Genomic DNA, 16,362 nt, shown 5'->3' with positions numbered 1-16,362 from the left:
GCCCGGATGCTCGCTCACCTGTAAACAGGTTGTGGTTGACAGACTGGACACACACTCTCATCTCTGCTGGCTTCCAGGACGGAGTCAGGAAACCACATGGCTGACCGACACTCTGGGAAACCCATGCAGCTGAGGTAGAACCTGGGGAGGCAGGAGTGAAGGGTCAGAAGGGTCACCTGGACACCCTTTCTCAGCTCAGCAGGTAGACGCAGTGTTTCAAGGCCATCACACCACAGGGAACTCTCTGTCAGCAGACCCCGGAAGACCTTCAGGAGGACCCTCACTGCTCTGGAGGACACTGACAGCGAGTGACCTAGGAAAACTAGCCTGCACCCCTAAGACACTAAACAGCTGTGCTGACTCAGCCTTCTTTAAAAGCAACAGCCAGCTGGGAAAGAAATGCTCTTGTGGACTGTTGCTTTTAGGCCCTGTGCCATGCACTCTCACACCATCTCTCATTTCTTCCTCATCACAATCCTGCGGGTAGCGTGGGGAGGGGTGTAGGGACTGTCAGGGCCCTCAGGGTACCTCTAAGTAGACCAGTGCTTGGAGGGTTCTGGTAACCTGCCTAGGATATATGTGTAGTAAGCGGGGGACTTAGGCTTGGAAATCTATGTACCTGATAAAAGAGACTTCACTTCTAACACCTATACCATGTGTCTTTCTCAGCCAACATTGTGACGCCTTTCAGTCACAAAACTACGGTCTGACTAGTCAGCACACACAGGATTTACAGTTTCCTCTGAGCATGCCTGGGTGTGACTAAACCGGAACAAAACACACACACACACACACACACACACACAAAACAAACACAAAAAGCCTCCCAATTATTTAAATAGCAGATCCACAAACTCCAAAATAGAAATTATTAGATACATTGTAGAGCGGTGACTGCACGAGATAAACTCCACGTCTCCCTGGGTGACTCAAGAGGACTCAGCGAAGCATTCTTTTGTTGTCAGATGCATGAGAGAACTCAGAGCTAAAACAAAAGCAAGTATTCTTTCCCCCTTATACTCCAATAATTACTATTACATTTACTTACTGGTGGCAAAGAAAAAAAAAACATCAACAGCATTGATTAAGGCTTAAATACATGCATCAGGCACTGGGTCCAGCGTATAGCGGCTCTGGCTTCTATGACCTTTGTGGACAACACCAGCCCCACCACCTGCTTCCAGGTCTGGTCCCTGACTGGGACTTTTGGTTTCCACGAGCTGGGGTGGCCTCCCCTTCACCAAGACCAGGCCCTGAGACCTGGGTGAGGCACTGGGGAAACCATGCTCCTCATTCAGGGCTTTCGTTTCATCTGCCAGCAGCAGGAGGCAGTGTCATACTGTGGCACCTGAGGTGAGCAATGAAGACATGGGACAAATTTTGCATTGCTGCTCACTAAGGCTCCCTGACCCTGAGCAAGCCGCTGCAGGTCCTTAAAACACTGGCGTGTGCATGTTGCCTTGCAGGGTGGCTGTTAGGCTCTGATGAGGTAATGTACCAGAAGCACCTTGTACCGGGCCAGCCACAAACATCATACAAGTATGGAACTGCTGCTCCTCAACAGTCCTTTCCCCGCGAACTTCACCCAGTGGCTAGTCGCTAATGAGACCACCTTGGACACCCTGATTCTCGGGATGAACTCCTGCACTGAAAATGACAAGACATTTGAGATTTCAGAGCCAAAACTAGAAGAGAAGAAGACTAGTATTTGTTGAATCTCTATACCATATCAGGCACTGTGCTAGACTCTTGATCCCTTCATTTACTCCTCACCCGTACCACAGCTTTATGAGGTGGAAACTACTGCCTTACTTTATGGAAGAAGAAATTGGGGCTCAGAATAGTTACGCAACTTATGTCGAGCCACAAATCTTACACGTGGCAGAAGTGTATTTGAATCCAGCCCCGTCTGGTTATAAGGGCCATGCTCCTCCACAGTCACACAGAGTGAAGGACATCCTATCCACAGGGAACAGAAACCTCACCATCATCCAGTCCCCCTCCTCTGAATTCTCACAGTACGTCATGACTTGAAGGTCAGGTCCCAGTCTGCTCCCCTTATCTCTCTAAGACCAGTGCAAGGGCTGATGACAGGATGCCTGCCTTTAAATAGCGACACAGAAATGAAACACCCGGGGCCTCTCAGATTGCTGTCCGATCAACACAGCAGGGACTGGGGAAGCAGAGGGGCAGGCGCTGGGCACAGACCCGCCGTTCTTTCTGGTTTTGAGGACCATGTCCTTGTCGCACTGAGGACACTTCCTGATGGGCTCCGGCATGGCAGGGTAGATCTCTTCTTGCTGGGGCACCTCAGCTCCTTCCCCAAAGTACTGGGACAAGGCCTCATCCAACCTGCAGAAAAAGACAAAGACACATACCAGGTGGCTCTCATGGCAAAGGAATTTGCAACATCCATACGTGGACACAACATGCATGTGACCTTAGGACCCAGAGGGCCAGTGCAGCCACTGGCCCGACACTGAGGACAAGAGCAGAGAGAGGGCTAAGCTTGCCACCCGGCCCTGGCTCCCTGACTCCCAGCTCCTGGGCAGCCCTGGAAGGAACCCAGCTGCAGGCAGATACAGAAGTGGCCCCTTTCCTGCTTCTGCCCCATCATTGCCATACACTAAACAAATACAACTACAAAGTGTCCACGCCCACACACACAAGTGTCTGTGTGGTTTGAGTTTAAACCAGCTCATGAATTTCTTTTCAAAGCTGGCACGGGGCAGAAAACATGTTGTTTCTAACAAAAGTGACAGACGCTGCCCACTAGAGGGGCAGCCCGAGTCCTCCAGAGAACAAGGAGTCGCACACTAGCACCTGGGTTTACTGATCTGTAAGCAAGCTGATCACTAATTCAAGGCAGGCATCAAGAGAACGGCATTTCTAAAGCAAACAGCCCAGATAACTGGGCCGGGTCTCTGATTATTGTTCTTATACTGACAAAGGAGCCCTGATGGCGTGGTGGTTAAGAGCTACAGCTGCTAACCAAAAAGCTGGGAGTTTGAATCCACCAGGCGCTCCTTGGAAACCCTATGGGGCAGTTCGACTCTGTCCTATAGAATCGCTATGAGTTGGAATCGACTCGACAGCAACAGGTTTTTTTGTTTTTTTTTAAAATACTGACAAAGCTCTATGGAAAGGAAAAAAGCAAAACCCAGAGGAGGCAGGCCCAAAGTGGAGGCGCCGGTATGGGGGCACCCAGGCACAGGAACAAGTCGCTGGCGAGGATGAGCTCAACTGGCAGTGACTTAACGCCCCAAAGTGCACAGGTTATAAGGAACGATACCATATTTTCCTGCTGAATCACTCCCCCCAAACTCCGACTTCTAATTAGGGAATGGTCATCACCAAGGCCTCAGAGACCAATGACCTCTGGGGCAGACCAGGTTCTGGCACTCACTTCTTAGCTTTAGCTACTGCTTCAATGAAAACTTGCTTGTATTTCTGGACTTGCTGCCTTAAAACCACACATTTGTCCTTCTTGCCCTCACAGATCAGCTTCAGATCAGCCTCCAGCTCGGCCCGGAGGTCTGGCTTGGACATCTCATGGCCCATGGAATCATAGCCTGCAAGGAGAGCGGTCTGTGAGGACTAGCAGGACAAGGCCCGCCCCCGTGGCTGCACCCTCCCCCTTACCTTCCACAAGCCCCATTCCCAGGTGCCCCGGGAGAAACCGCTTGTCTGCTGTGAGCCCCACGTACATCCGGGCTTTGATTGTTTCGATGTGCTCTGCGTGGGTGGCATCAGTACCTGAAAGGCATTGCCCGGTTACTCTGAGGTAATACAGACACTGCCGAGGAGACTGTGGCACCTTAGTAACAACAGGCCCTCTCCTGCACCTGACTTCCTCTCCAGGTGAGACACCTTGTTCACAAGAGTCCACAAAGAAATTACAATGGCAGCCGCACCTCTCCTTCACATCTGCGTGCTCATCACAGGCAATCACTCACTGCAGCTGACAGCCCATCCTTAAAATGTCTCAAGTCTTCCTCCTCCACTCTGCATGTCACAAAAATGGCTGGGAGCCCACATCACCTCAAGTGCATTGTCACAACATTCTCGCTCTCCTCCTCTCCAAACCCATTCTCTGTGCTGTGGTCAAAGGGATCTTTTGCAATGTAGCTCTGTCATCAAGGAAAGGCAATCAAGACCACAATGAGATACCACTTCACACCCACGAGGAAGGGAGAGTCAAAAAGTCAGAAAACAACACGTGTTGGCAAGGATGTGAAGAAACTGAAACCCTCACCCATTGCTGGTGGATCGATTATAAAATGGTGCAGTGACTTTGGAAAAGTTAGGCAGTTCTTCAAGAAGTTAAACACAGAGTTGATATACGACCCAGCAACTCCATTCCTAGGTATATATCAAAAGAACTGAAAACAGGTATTCAATCAAAAACTTACATCTGACTGTTCACAGCAGTGTTATCCATAATAAGCAAAAAGTGGAAACAACCCAAATGCCCATTAACTAATGAACAGGTAAATAAAATGTGGTGTATCTACATAATGGAATATTATTCAGCCATTAGAAGAACAAAGTTTTGACATACGCTACTGCATGGTTGAACCATGAAAGTATTATGCTGAGTGAAAGAAGTCAATCACAAAAGGCCACATATTATATGATTCCATTTACATGAAAGGTCCAGAACAGGCAAATCCACAGACAGAAAACAGATGACTGGTTGCTAGGAACTAGAGGTGTTTAGGAGAGAAACGGGGCTCCTGTTAAAGGGTACAGTGCTTCTTTTTGGGGTGATGAGAGTGTTCTAATACTGATTATGGTGATGGCTACACAAGTCTGTGAATACACTAAAAACACTCAATTATACATTTTAAACGGGTAAATTGTATGGTATATGAACTACTTCTCAACCAAGCTATTATATAAACTATTTTTAAAAAGTATAGCTCTGCCTACATTGCTCCTTTACTTAGAAATCTTGCAGGGTTCCCTGCTGACCACAAGTCAACAACCAAGCTCCACAGCCAAACACGTAAGGCCCTTAAACTCTGGCTAAAATCACTGACTGTGGAGTTATTCAGACCCAGCCTTTCACAGCTCACAAACTTTGTGACTGTAGGTAAGCCCTGACCTCTCCAAGCCTCACTTCACCTATAAATGGGGATAAGAACATAACACTGACATTACAGAGTTGTTGTGCAGATTAAATGAGATACAGAGACGGCAGCTCCTAACACCTTGAGTTACTGACCAATGCCATGCTTTTCCATGAGGGAAATGAGGTCAGCTTCGGTGAGCAGCTGGGGCGGGCATGTCTCTCCATCCACCATCTCCACAGTACTGGGCTGGAAGCAGGAGCCTCTCTCATAGATAGGGATGGTCTGTATAGAGCGGCAAAGCTCCAGTCAGATCATGCTGTCATCATACTCAGGAAAAGACAACTTGCATTTCAAAGAATATACTCCTGCTTCATCAGATGGCATTAAGGCTGGGTACACAACTGTCTCCCCTTCCCTGAGGCCCACAAGGTCAGATACTCTGAGACACAGCATCTGACCTCTGCCTGAACCTATGATTTTTCACCTTGTCACTCCAGTGATCATATGGATACACATCCAGATAGTTTCGGGCCAGAACCATGAGGCCATTGGCCAGGAAGCGCTCCTGAGCAATGTCAATCTCCACAGTAGTCTCTTGACCCTGGGCATTCTGGGAGCAGCAAGCAAGGAAATGGCGAACAATGAACTCATACAGTCGTTGCTCATCTCCCTGTGGAAAAAAGAAGAGAGTCTGAAAGTCCCTACAGAACACTAACCCTCAAGGGCATCAGCGCCATCCGTGGTTTAAACCAGGGCCATGCCTCTTCCAGCCAAAAGCTCTGAACAGAGCAGGGCACACTACTCCTCGAGACCTCTGCACTAATATGGAGGGCCAGGCCCATCCCCTGGGTGCCTACGAGTTCAGGTTGAAAAACTTCACACTTCTAACCAGGCTAAGACAAGCAAGGGAGTCATCTTCCCCTCAAGAGCTGGAAATGATACTTGTGACATAAACCCAACCTAAACAGAAAACAAGATGAAAGAATAAGTTAGCAAGAGACTCTCTAACATATAAAACACTGCCCCTGGCAGCCTTGCTGCTGTTGTTAGGTGGTGCCGTTGAGTTGGTTCTGACTCATAGCGACCCTAGGTACAACAGAACAAAACACTGCCCCGTCCTGACCCATCAACACAATCGTTTTTTGCTTGAGCTCAGTGTTGTAGCCACCGTGACAATCCATCTCGTTGAGGGTCTTCCTCTTTTTCGCTGACCCTGTACTTTACCAAGCATGATGTCCTTCTCCAGGGACTGATCCCTCCTGACAACATGTCCAAAGTATGTGAGACAAAGTCTTGCCATCCTTGCCTCTAAGGAGCATTCTGGCTGTACTTCTTCCAAGACAGATATGTTCCTTCTTCTGGTAATCCATGGTATATAGTCAATATTCTTCACCAACACCATAATTCAAAGGCATCAATTCTTCTCTGGTTTTCTTTAGTCATTGTCCAGCTTTCACATGCATATGAGGAGACTGAAAACACCATGGCTTCGGTCAGGCACACCTTAGTCCTTTAAGTGATATCTTTGCTTTTTAACTCTTTAAAGAGGTCTTTTGCAGCAGATTTGCCCAATGCAATATGTCTTTTGATTTCTTGACTGCTGCTTCTATGGGCATTGATGTGGATACAAGTAAAACGAAATCCTTTACAACACTTCAATATTTTCTCCGTTTATTATGATGTTGCTTATTGGTCCAGTTGTGAGGATTTTTGTTTTATGTTGAGGTGTAATTCATACTGAAGGCTATGGTCTTTGATCTTCATCAGTAAGTGCTTCAAGTCCTCTTCACTTTCAGCAAGCAAGGTTGTGTCATCTGCATATCGCAGGTTGTTAATGAGTCTTCCTCCAATCCTGATGCTGCGTTCTTCCTCATATAGTCCAGCTTCTCAGACTATTTGCTCAGCATACAGACTAAGTATGGTGAAAGGATACAACCCTGATGCACACCTTTCTTGACTTTAAACCAAACAATATCCCCTTGTTCTGTTTGAATGACTGCCTCTGGGTCTATGTACAGGTTCCTCACGAGCACAATAACGTGTTCTGGAATTCCTATTTTTTGCAATGTTATAATTTGTTATGATCCACACAGTTGAATGTCTTTGTATAGTCAATAAAACACAGGTAAACTTCTGATATTTTCTGCTTTCAGCCAGGCTCCATCTGATATCGCTCATTCCATGTCTTCTTCTGAATCTGACTTGAATTTTCTTGGCAGTTCCCTACTGATGTATTGCTGCAACTGCTTTTGAATCATCTTTAGCAAAATTTAGTAAAATTTTACTTGTGTATGATATTAATGATATTGTTTGATAATTTCCACATTCTGCTGGTGTATCAGTGTATGAGATATTAAATACACCTACTCCTCACTTATTGACTATCTCATTATCGGACATTTTGCAATTATGACAACAGTAAAAAATCTACTACCCAACTATTTTGCACATTAATGATCTACATTTGGCAGTAACGAATGCCAAGGTATGAGGTCAAAGTAATACTGGTTGTGACGGTTAAGGTTATGCGTCAACTTGGCTGGGCCATGATTCTCAGTGGTTTGGCAGATGTAATTTGGCAGTTATGTAATGATGTAGTAGTCATCCTCCATTTTGTGATCTGATGTGGTCATCCTCCATTTTTGCATACTGCCGATTTTCACATAACCACCTGGGTCTTTGGGACCTAACCATGTTGGTAAGTGAGGAGTGGGTGTAGTTGGAAACAACCAAAATTTCCAAAAACAGATTTAGTAAAATAAATTATGTAATCATTAGAAATTATACTTTTAAAGAATATTTCAGCATGTGGGGAAATGCTTATAATATAAAAATGAAAATAACAGAAATGATATAAAAGGGAAAAAAGAAGTTTATAAAATTATTTAAGATTCTAATTTTAATGTAAGAATATTACATACACGCATAGAAAAAACGTAGTTTTTATTAGGGGGTGAGGTTACAGGCACATTTTTTATTCTTTGTGATCTTCCGTATTTTCTAATTGTCGAAAATTAACATGTATGAATTCCATAATTAGAAAGAACAGCAAAAAACCAAAAAATCAAACCCACTGCTGTAGAATTCATTCCAACTCACAGTAACCCTATTGGATAGAGTAGAACTACCCCATAGGGTTTCCAAGGCTATAATCTTTTTTTTTTTTAATTGTACTTTAGATGAAGGTTTACAGAATAAACAGTTTCTCATTAAACAGTTAGTACATATATTGTTTTATGACAATGGTTAACAACCCCATAACATGTCAACACTGTCCCTTCTCAACCTTGGGTTCCCTATTACCAGCTTTCCTATCTCCTCCTGCATTCTAGTCCTTGTCCCTGGACTGTCATGCCCCATTAGTCTCGTTTTGTTTTATGGGGCTGTCTGATCTTTGGCTGAACAGTGAACCTCATGAGTGACTTCATAACTGAGCTAAAACCGTGTCCAGGGGCCATATTCTTCGGGTTTCAAGGCTGTAATCTTTACGTAAGCAGACTGCCACATCTTTCTCCTGTGGAGTGGCTGGTGGGTTTGAACCTCTGAACTTTGGGTTAACAGCCAAGCACTTAACCACTGCACCACCAGGGCTCCATGAAAGAACAATATATGTTGTTAAAAGGTAAAACAAAGCTAAATTGACTTAGCTTTGCAATAAGCCTGCAATCTAAAACAAGCTTAAACAGCCTCTGCCCTCATGGAGCCCACTCCCCAGCTGAGGAAATGATAACAGAAACCTGTGAAACAATCAGACATAGCTAAGTGTGAAGATTCCACAGTGAGTACAGTACAAAAGAATGTGGATTAAAGTTTCAGGACTGTGATGGACACTGATCCCATCTTTGAAGGATGGACAAGATTCTTATCACTAACAAGGCAATCCAGTTCTGTGTGGACGTGGTGGTGGGTGTGGGCATGTGTGTGGTGGCAGGCGTGGGTGTAGGCACGGGGGTGGGTGTGGATGTGATGGTGGATAAGGGCATGGTGGTGGGTATGGGCATAGACGTGGTGGTAGGTGTGGGCATGGTGGGTGTGGTAGGCATGGGTGTAGGTGTGGGCATGGTGGTGGGTATGGGCATGGACATGGTGGTAGGTCTGGGCACAGACATGGAGGGTGTGGTCGTAGGCATGGTGGTGGGTACAGGCATCTGACTGTGGGCAAGTGAGGCTGGATAAAGCGTGCAGCCTATCATGGGGGGGTTTTCATGAAAACCAGGCAGAAACCTGTGAAACAGAATTGTCACGCTGACTTCTCTTTTCTGATATGGAAGAGGTAGCTCAAAATCACTTATTTCCTAAAAAAGGAGCCCACAGAGTAAATTCAAATGCTACTACTGAGCCCTCAGCACCTCTCTGGGGCCCAGCAGGTGGCAGCAGCAGAAGCATATTTAGGAACTAACCTGCAAGCCACTGGTGCATTTGGTGGGGTGAATGGGAGGGTGGGCTTGGTCAGACTTGTTTCCGTTGCGGGGGGTAGGACCACCCTGCTCTAGAATGCTCTGGGCAAAGGCACCCCAGCGTGGATCCGGGATCTGCTGCTCCACCAGCACTGTCAGGTTCAGGTCTTTGGGGAAAATGTTTGTTTCCGTTCGGGGATAGCTGATGTACCTAAACAAAGGCAAAAAGAAATAAAAAGAAATGGCAAGGTCCTTTAGTTGGTCTGTAAATGGTTCAGCTAGACCAAAACCCCTAGTGACTCCTGCAAGCACCCATCCGACGCAGCCAACTGGATCACCACACTGAGACACCCTGAGCTGTAGCCATGGGGAGAGGCAGTTAGCAGGCTCTGCTGCAGCACGGTGGAGGATCAGTGGCCTGGGGAACACTGGTAAAGGATCTGGTGTGGCAGCAGCAGCAGGGCTGGGCAGCGGCAGCCCTGCTGCAATGGAGGAGTCCTACTGGCCCTGACAGCTACACAGTTATGTGTCTTAGTCATCTAGTGCTGCTGTAACAGAAATACCACAAGTGGATGGTTTTAACAAAGAGAAATGTATTTCTTCACAGTAAATTATGCTAAAAGTCCAAATTCAGGGCGTCAGCTCCAGGGGAAGGCTTTCTCTGTCAGCCTTCTCGTCAATCTTCCCCCGGACTAGGAGCTTCTCCACGCAGGGACCCTGGGTCCAAAGGATGCGCTCTGCTCCTGGCACTGCTTTCTTGGTGGTATGAGGTCCCCTGTCTCTTTGTTCACTTGCCTTTCCTTTTACTTTTATCTCTTGTAAGATAAAATGTGGTGCAGGCCACACCCCAAGGAAACTCCCTTTACATCGGATTGGGGATATGACCTTAGTAAGGGTGTTACAATCCCACCCTAATCCTCTTTAACATAAAATTACAATCACAAAATGGAAGACAACCACACAATACTGGGAATCATGGCCCAGCCAAATTGATACATACGTTTTTGGGGGACATAATTCAATCCATGACAGTGTGTATGTCTGTAACTTTTTTTAAGGCCAAAGGACAATGCTATCCAAAAGAAACACGTGGATTTTGTATCTAATTTACCATTTTCTAGTAGCCACACTGGAGTCCTTGGGTGGCACAAATAGTTAAGCACTCGACTACTAGCTGAAAGGCTGGTGGTTCGAACCCACCCAGAGGCACCTTGGAAGAAAGTCCTGGCGATCTGCTTCTGAAAGGTCACAGACTTGAAAACTCTATGGAGTCGCTCTATTCTGACACATCTGGGGTCACCATGAGTCAGAATTGACTTGACAGCAACTATTAACAGTAGTCACTTTAAAACAGTAAAAAGACACTAACTCTAAAAATATGTAATCAATATAAAGAATTATCAATGAGATACATTACATTCTTTTTTTATACCAAGTCTTTGAAATCCAGTGAGTATTTTCCACTGACAACACATCTTAACTCAGACAACCCCTATCTTGAGTCCCTGGTTGGATGTGGCACGTGGCAGGAGTGCTCAGGACCCCAAGGAAGGGCTGCCTTGCCACAGGCAGACACCACCTAGAGGTGCCACCTGCCCCTGGCAGGCCACTAGAAGGTCAACAGCAGGACGTGAATTTACTCTGTGGCTCTTATTCGAGGAATAATAGATTCTCAAATATCTTTTCATATTAGAAAAATGAAGTCAGTATCACCATTATTCCACTTCAAGGATAAGGTGACAGATATCTAGACCATTTGTGCCTCCCTTATAAGCTCTACTTCTAAAATATTTCATCCTGATAAAGACACACCAAAATCTATTCCCAAATCCGGAGGATTTACCCTTGAGTGTAGAGCCTCTCGGCAATCCTCATGGTTTCCTTTGCATTTATTCTCAACTTGCGTGAAGCCAGCTTCTCGAGCTCCTGTTAAGTGAGTCAGCAGACACGTTAGCTTGAGTGGTGGTCACAGGGCACAGAGTACACACACATTCCACACCTGTCACTCCAGCTGCTGCTGTCATAGGGGGAAAAGAGCTGCTATCCTCAGTAGCAATTAAAACTAGTAGTGACAAGGGACAACTAGGGGCAAAGACGCAAGACCTGCCTTGTCTTGAGAGCCACAGGCTCTGCCCTCTGGGCCTGGCTGCATGCAATCCCAGCATCTCACACGACTTAACATGTTTACCTAATGTGATCTTGAACGCTACTCGGAATTACTTGAAAATGCAAAAGTGCCAACTGCAGAGGCAGAGGACTGGGTCCTGCAGCAATTCTCCACAGGGTCTACTGTTATTCTCCACAAGGTCTACTGTTATGTACCTGGGGGCCTTGGGTAAGTCATCACATTTCTCTGGGCCTAGGTTTCCTTACCTGCCAAATTAATGAGCACTATTTCCCAAACTTGACTAATCTTAAAAATACAGATTTCAGACTCCAACTCAGACTTACTAAATCAACCTCCAGGGAAGGGACTTGGGAATTTTTTAGCAGGCACCGCAGGGGAATTTTTACAGGCAAGAGTGTGGAAAACGAGACAATAGCAAGGTTCCCAAACCTGGTTGCTCATCAGAAGCACCTGGGTGGCTCCCTGAAATCTGGAGTCCCAGGCCCACAGCAGAGCAGTACTTCAGAATCTCCAGGATTGGGGACCAGAAACTTATTTTTCACTGGCTCCCAGGATGACTCATCAGCTGGGCCTCAGTCCTTAGAGGCCCATGGGTCAGAGCAACCCCAAGGTCCTCTCTAGATCCATATTGCCCACAGGGGTCTGTCTCCACCTCCCTGGTCAGAGCCCTGCCCCCACAGGGACATCCAGCAAGCAAGGGGCCAAACATGGTGGGCCCTGGAGTCTGGAGTCTGACTCGTAATCTCAGGGAACATGCGCTCTGGGTCCTAGCTTCCTTGTGTGTACAATGAGTCACGATGACTACCTCTCAGGTTGTAGGAGAGATTAAATAAGGCAAGTGACACGGACCCTCCTTGTCCGTCCACAGTTCTGTGCTCCTCTCCTCGGAATGCGTGTGCAGTCTGCTGTGTGAAACCATCTCAACATCCACACCAACGTGTGACCACAGCCAGCCTGGCTGTGACCGCCAGACAACCTGGCAGAGCCTACAGGCAGCAGCTCAGCCGATGTCTGAGAACTCACACCTATGTCAGGAAGCCAGCAACCTGCTGGCAGCACAGGGAAAGCACATGCCTGTGTTTGCCAGTATAAGAGTGCTGGCCAAGTGCTCCCATGAAGGAGCCTATGCCTTGAAGGCAGCTGTCAGAATGGCCATAACATTGGCCCGAAGGAGCTCTGCACAGGAGGGGCTGATTCTGCGACTCATGCTCAGGGCACTTTTTTCCCGTAAGGCACTGCCTTTTGATGTGCGTTCTAGGATCAAGGGTGTTTCTAGAATTCTGGTGACTAGTCTCTTAATGCTGTTAGCCTCACAGCCTGTGATACAACCCTCTCAGTGCAGCTCCCAGGCCCTCCACAATCTGCCCCTGCTTGCCTTTCCAGCCTCCTCACGGACATGTTCCGACTACCCGCAAGCACTCTGCCCCACATCACTGTGCCTCCTTGATTACGGGTCTTTCGACATGCTGTTCTATGTCTCCTCACAAGATCATCTTGGCCATGCCCCCTCCCAGTAGCACCTCCGGCCCATCGTGGTTCTGGGTTCTCCTAAACACACCACTGTGCTGAGCCCACCCCAGCACGGAGCAGACAGTGCTGCTCCCACTCATCTATACCCTATGTGAAAATAAATACTGTGTCGGTCTGCTCCACCTTATAGTCCCAGGGCCTAAATGCTTAAAAAATGTTAGATAAGTGGGTGACCAGAACTTGTGTTAATAGATCATTTCTACCTCATCAAAGCCAGTTACTCTCCTCATTGATTCTAGTCTCTCTCTACTCTCTAGGATCTGGCATGCATAAGGAAATGGGAACAACTGGGTTTCGAATGAAGCACCCCCTGCCAACTTGGAAAAGACGGAGGAAAACTGTGAAATTGATGCACAGATGCAAAATTGCCCATGAAGAAATGCTGCCATTCAACTCAACGCATTAAAATAGCCAAAGAGCCAGTGTGTGTGTGTACCACTGTGGTGCGTGTCCATAGCAGTGCGGTGTGTCTGCAGCAGTGCGGTGTGTGTAGCCGTGCGGTCCATCTGCAGCAGTGCAGTGTGTCTGTATCAGTGGGGTATGTTTAGCAGTGAGGTGTGTGTAGCAGTGCAGTGTGTCTATAGCAGTGTGGTGTCTTTAGCTGTGCGGTGTGTGTGCAGCAGTGTGGTGTGTGTAGCACGGTGTGCCTGCAGCAGTGCAGTGTGTTTAGCAGTGTGGTGTGTTTGTAGCAGTGCGATGTGTGTAGCAGTGCGGTGTGTCTGCAGCAGTGCGGTGTGTTTAGCAGTGCAGTGTGTTTGTAGCAGTGTGATGTGTGTAGCAGTGCAGTGTGTCTGCAGCAGTGTGGTGTGTCTGCAGCAGTGTGGTGTGTCCACAGCAGTGCAGTGTGTTTGTAGTAGTGTGTGGCTCTGCTGCAGATGCAGGACCAGGAGCGTCTGGGAGCAGATGCTGCCTCCCCTCCTGGCCTGGTACAGTAGAGGGAGGCTGTGGTCTCAGGGTCTGAGCCTTTCTGATCTCCCTGACGTAGACTGCTGGCAGGAGGGCTGGATTCATCAGGCTTTGAGATTCTGCTCCCATGGGCAAGAGACGCAGCCATGAGATGGATGGACGGACGCACACACCAGGTTGTTTTAAACCTTATCCAACACCCCTAGCTCTGATTACAGCTCACCAATCAACTCAATGATTATAGGGTGACTTCTCAAGGTGATGGGCCAGAGAGGATGCACCCATCAAACAGACTTGGGGTGCGTATTCCTGATTCCACTGAAAAGAATATCTCCTGGCAAACCAATAAAGTGGCTTCCAAGTATGGATGGCTTCCTACATAGCGGTGCTACGGAGAGACGGCATGCAGTGCGTGCTGACTACTCCTCACTGCAGACAGACAGGTGGCCCTGGCTCTGGGCAGCAGTCTGTGCGCTCAGTGAACACAAGCCTGGTAATGAGAAAGGGATGACTCCAGTGTGCTCAAGGCAGATCCCTGGGCCTAGTCAGTGGAGCCAGACCCCAGGCCAGGGCTCGCAGACTCTGAGGTACACAGGTAGTGTCCCCTGGGAAGCAAGCCAACTCACAGCCCTGACTACCAAGGATTCTGATAGAGGAGGGGTGGGAAAGTGGCCAGGAACTTGCATTTTAACAAGCAGGCTAACACACTGACTCTAACATAGGTGGTCTGAGAACCTCACTTTGGGAAACACCACACCAAGCCCCAGTGAAGTCCCCTGGATGATGAATACCATTCTTCCAGGCCACCTGGGAGATAGTCAGCAGTTCTCTTTCCTTGATGATACTCCAACAACGCTGTTGACCGCATGGCAATGCGTATTTAGCCAGTGAGGAATAAAATACATATGCCTACGCTATAAAATCGCTCTATAACATTCCCCTTAGTCCCTTAATAGACACAAACACACATGGCCCCGCCCCCTCCACGTGTGGTCACCTCCAGAGTTGACCCTGAGCATGATGATAACTAGAATTTTCCTGCAAAATGGTACCTGGGAAGGGGCACCTCCGATGTGATTTACCCAGACTTGTGTCCCATGGGGATGGCCCTCCTTGGAATTAAGACATTTAAGAAGCCCTGTTCTAAGACAGGTTCAATAGCAGATATTTAAAGTGATATTTACACAGATTATGTAGCAAGATGGAAAAATGATTGGGTGAAAAAACAAGCTACTCTGATCACAATGCTGTAAAAATATGCACATTAAAAAAATAGGAAGATACTATTACTGAACATTTTGATCAAAGATTCTGTAGGAGAACCTTGATCAAAAGGGGGGAAATGCAGAATAGAATTTCAAAATTCTCATGGACTCCAGATTTCCTGGAGCCTAGAGGCTGGATGAACCCCTGAAACTATTGCCCTGAGATAATCTTTAAACTTTAATCCAAAACTATGGCCCTGAAGTATTCTTAAAACCAAACAATAATTTAGCTTAACTAGTAAAGAATGTTTGTCTTGAGCATTATGCTCTTTTAACAATTATCTGTTTGGGATGAAACTGACAACAGTAACTCAGAAGATAAGATAGGAGCCTTAGGGTGCAGTGAGTTTATGTTAACAGGGAGGAACAACTTAGAAAAGGAGGGTGAGCATGGTTGCACAACTCGAAAGATGTAATCAGTGTCACTGAATTCTACGTGCAGAAAATCTTGAATTGGTATATGTTTAGCTGTGCATATTCTTAACAACAATAAATTATAAAAAAATACGAACACACAAAAAGTATATTAATAATTATGTGAAAATGGTGAGGTTACAGGTGATTTGTCCTCCTCTTTTTGTTTTCCAAACCTCACAGAATGCAGTTACACTGCATCTGTTAACTTAAAAAAGGCAAAGAAAAGCACTATGGGGCCAAGCAGGCCCATGTTTTGGGATTTCCATTTTTCCCAAGTGCTGTCCTGTGTGGCCTGTGAGGTGGTGCTTCCTTCCACAGGGCCACAGGTCTGTGCAGTGTGACCCGTTCCAACAAAAGAAGTACACGTTATCTACTCAGTGGCAGAAATATCCACCCAGAACGTACCACAGTGTCCAGGGCTTGAGGCCTCCACTTGCTCTTCGGCTTAGAGCAGACCCCCACCACGGTTGCCATAGGATCCTAGAAAGCCAGGAAGAGAGACGACCACATAGACCTGTTGGCACATTACCCCCAGATTTCCGGTGACAGCCCTGCTCACCATTATAGATGACACTGGGCAGCACCTGAGCTGTCGCTGAGGGGAGCACCCCTATTTGATGCAGGCTTTTAGCCAACAGTGCGCG

At 47.0% G+C, this 16,362-nt stretch overlaps 1 protein-coding gene across 1 annotated transcript in view; it reads right to left on the bottom strand.

Annotated features, from left to right (window-relative positions):
- The window catches only part of TOP3A (DNA topoisomerase III alpha), a 39,568-nt gene that overhangs the window by 4,568 nt on the left and 18,638 nt on the right, over positions 1-16,362 (bottom strand). Inside the window, exons 9-17 of the mRNA XM_004380998.2 lie at positions 16,124-16,198; positions 11,316-11,398; positions 9,476-9,683; positions 5,560-5,745; positions 5,228-5,357; positions 3,643-3,756; positions 3,407-3,572; positions 2,209-2,352; positions 19-141 (exon numbers count right to left, since the gene is read on the bottom strand). Coding sequence (XP_004381055.1) covers positions 19-141; positions 2,209-2,352; positions 3,407-3,572; positions 3,643-3,756; positions 5,228-5,357; positions 5,560-5,745; positions 9,476-9,683; positions 11,316-11,398; positions 16,124-16,198 — 1,229 coding nt within the window. The remainder of the gene's footprint in view (positions 1-18; positions 142-2,208; positions 2,353-3,406; positions 3,573-3,642; positions 3,757-5,227; positions 5,358-5,559; positions 5,746-9,475; positions 9,684-11,315; positions 11,399-16,123; positions 16,199-16,362) is intronic.

Source organism: Trichechus manatus, unplaced genomic scaffold (assembly GCF_000243295.1).
Source record: "Trichechus manatus latirostris isolate Lorelei unplaced genomic scaffold, TriManLat1.0 scaffold00080, whole genome shotgun sequence".
Lineage (NCBI taxonomy): Eukaryota > Metazoa > Chordata > Mammalia > Sirenia > Trichechidae > Trichechus > Trichechus manatus.
The sequence above is the reverse complement of the archived record's forward strand: the minus strand, read 5'-3'. Positions and strand labels throughout refer to the sequence as shown.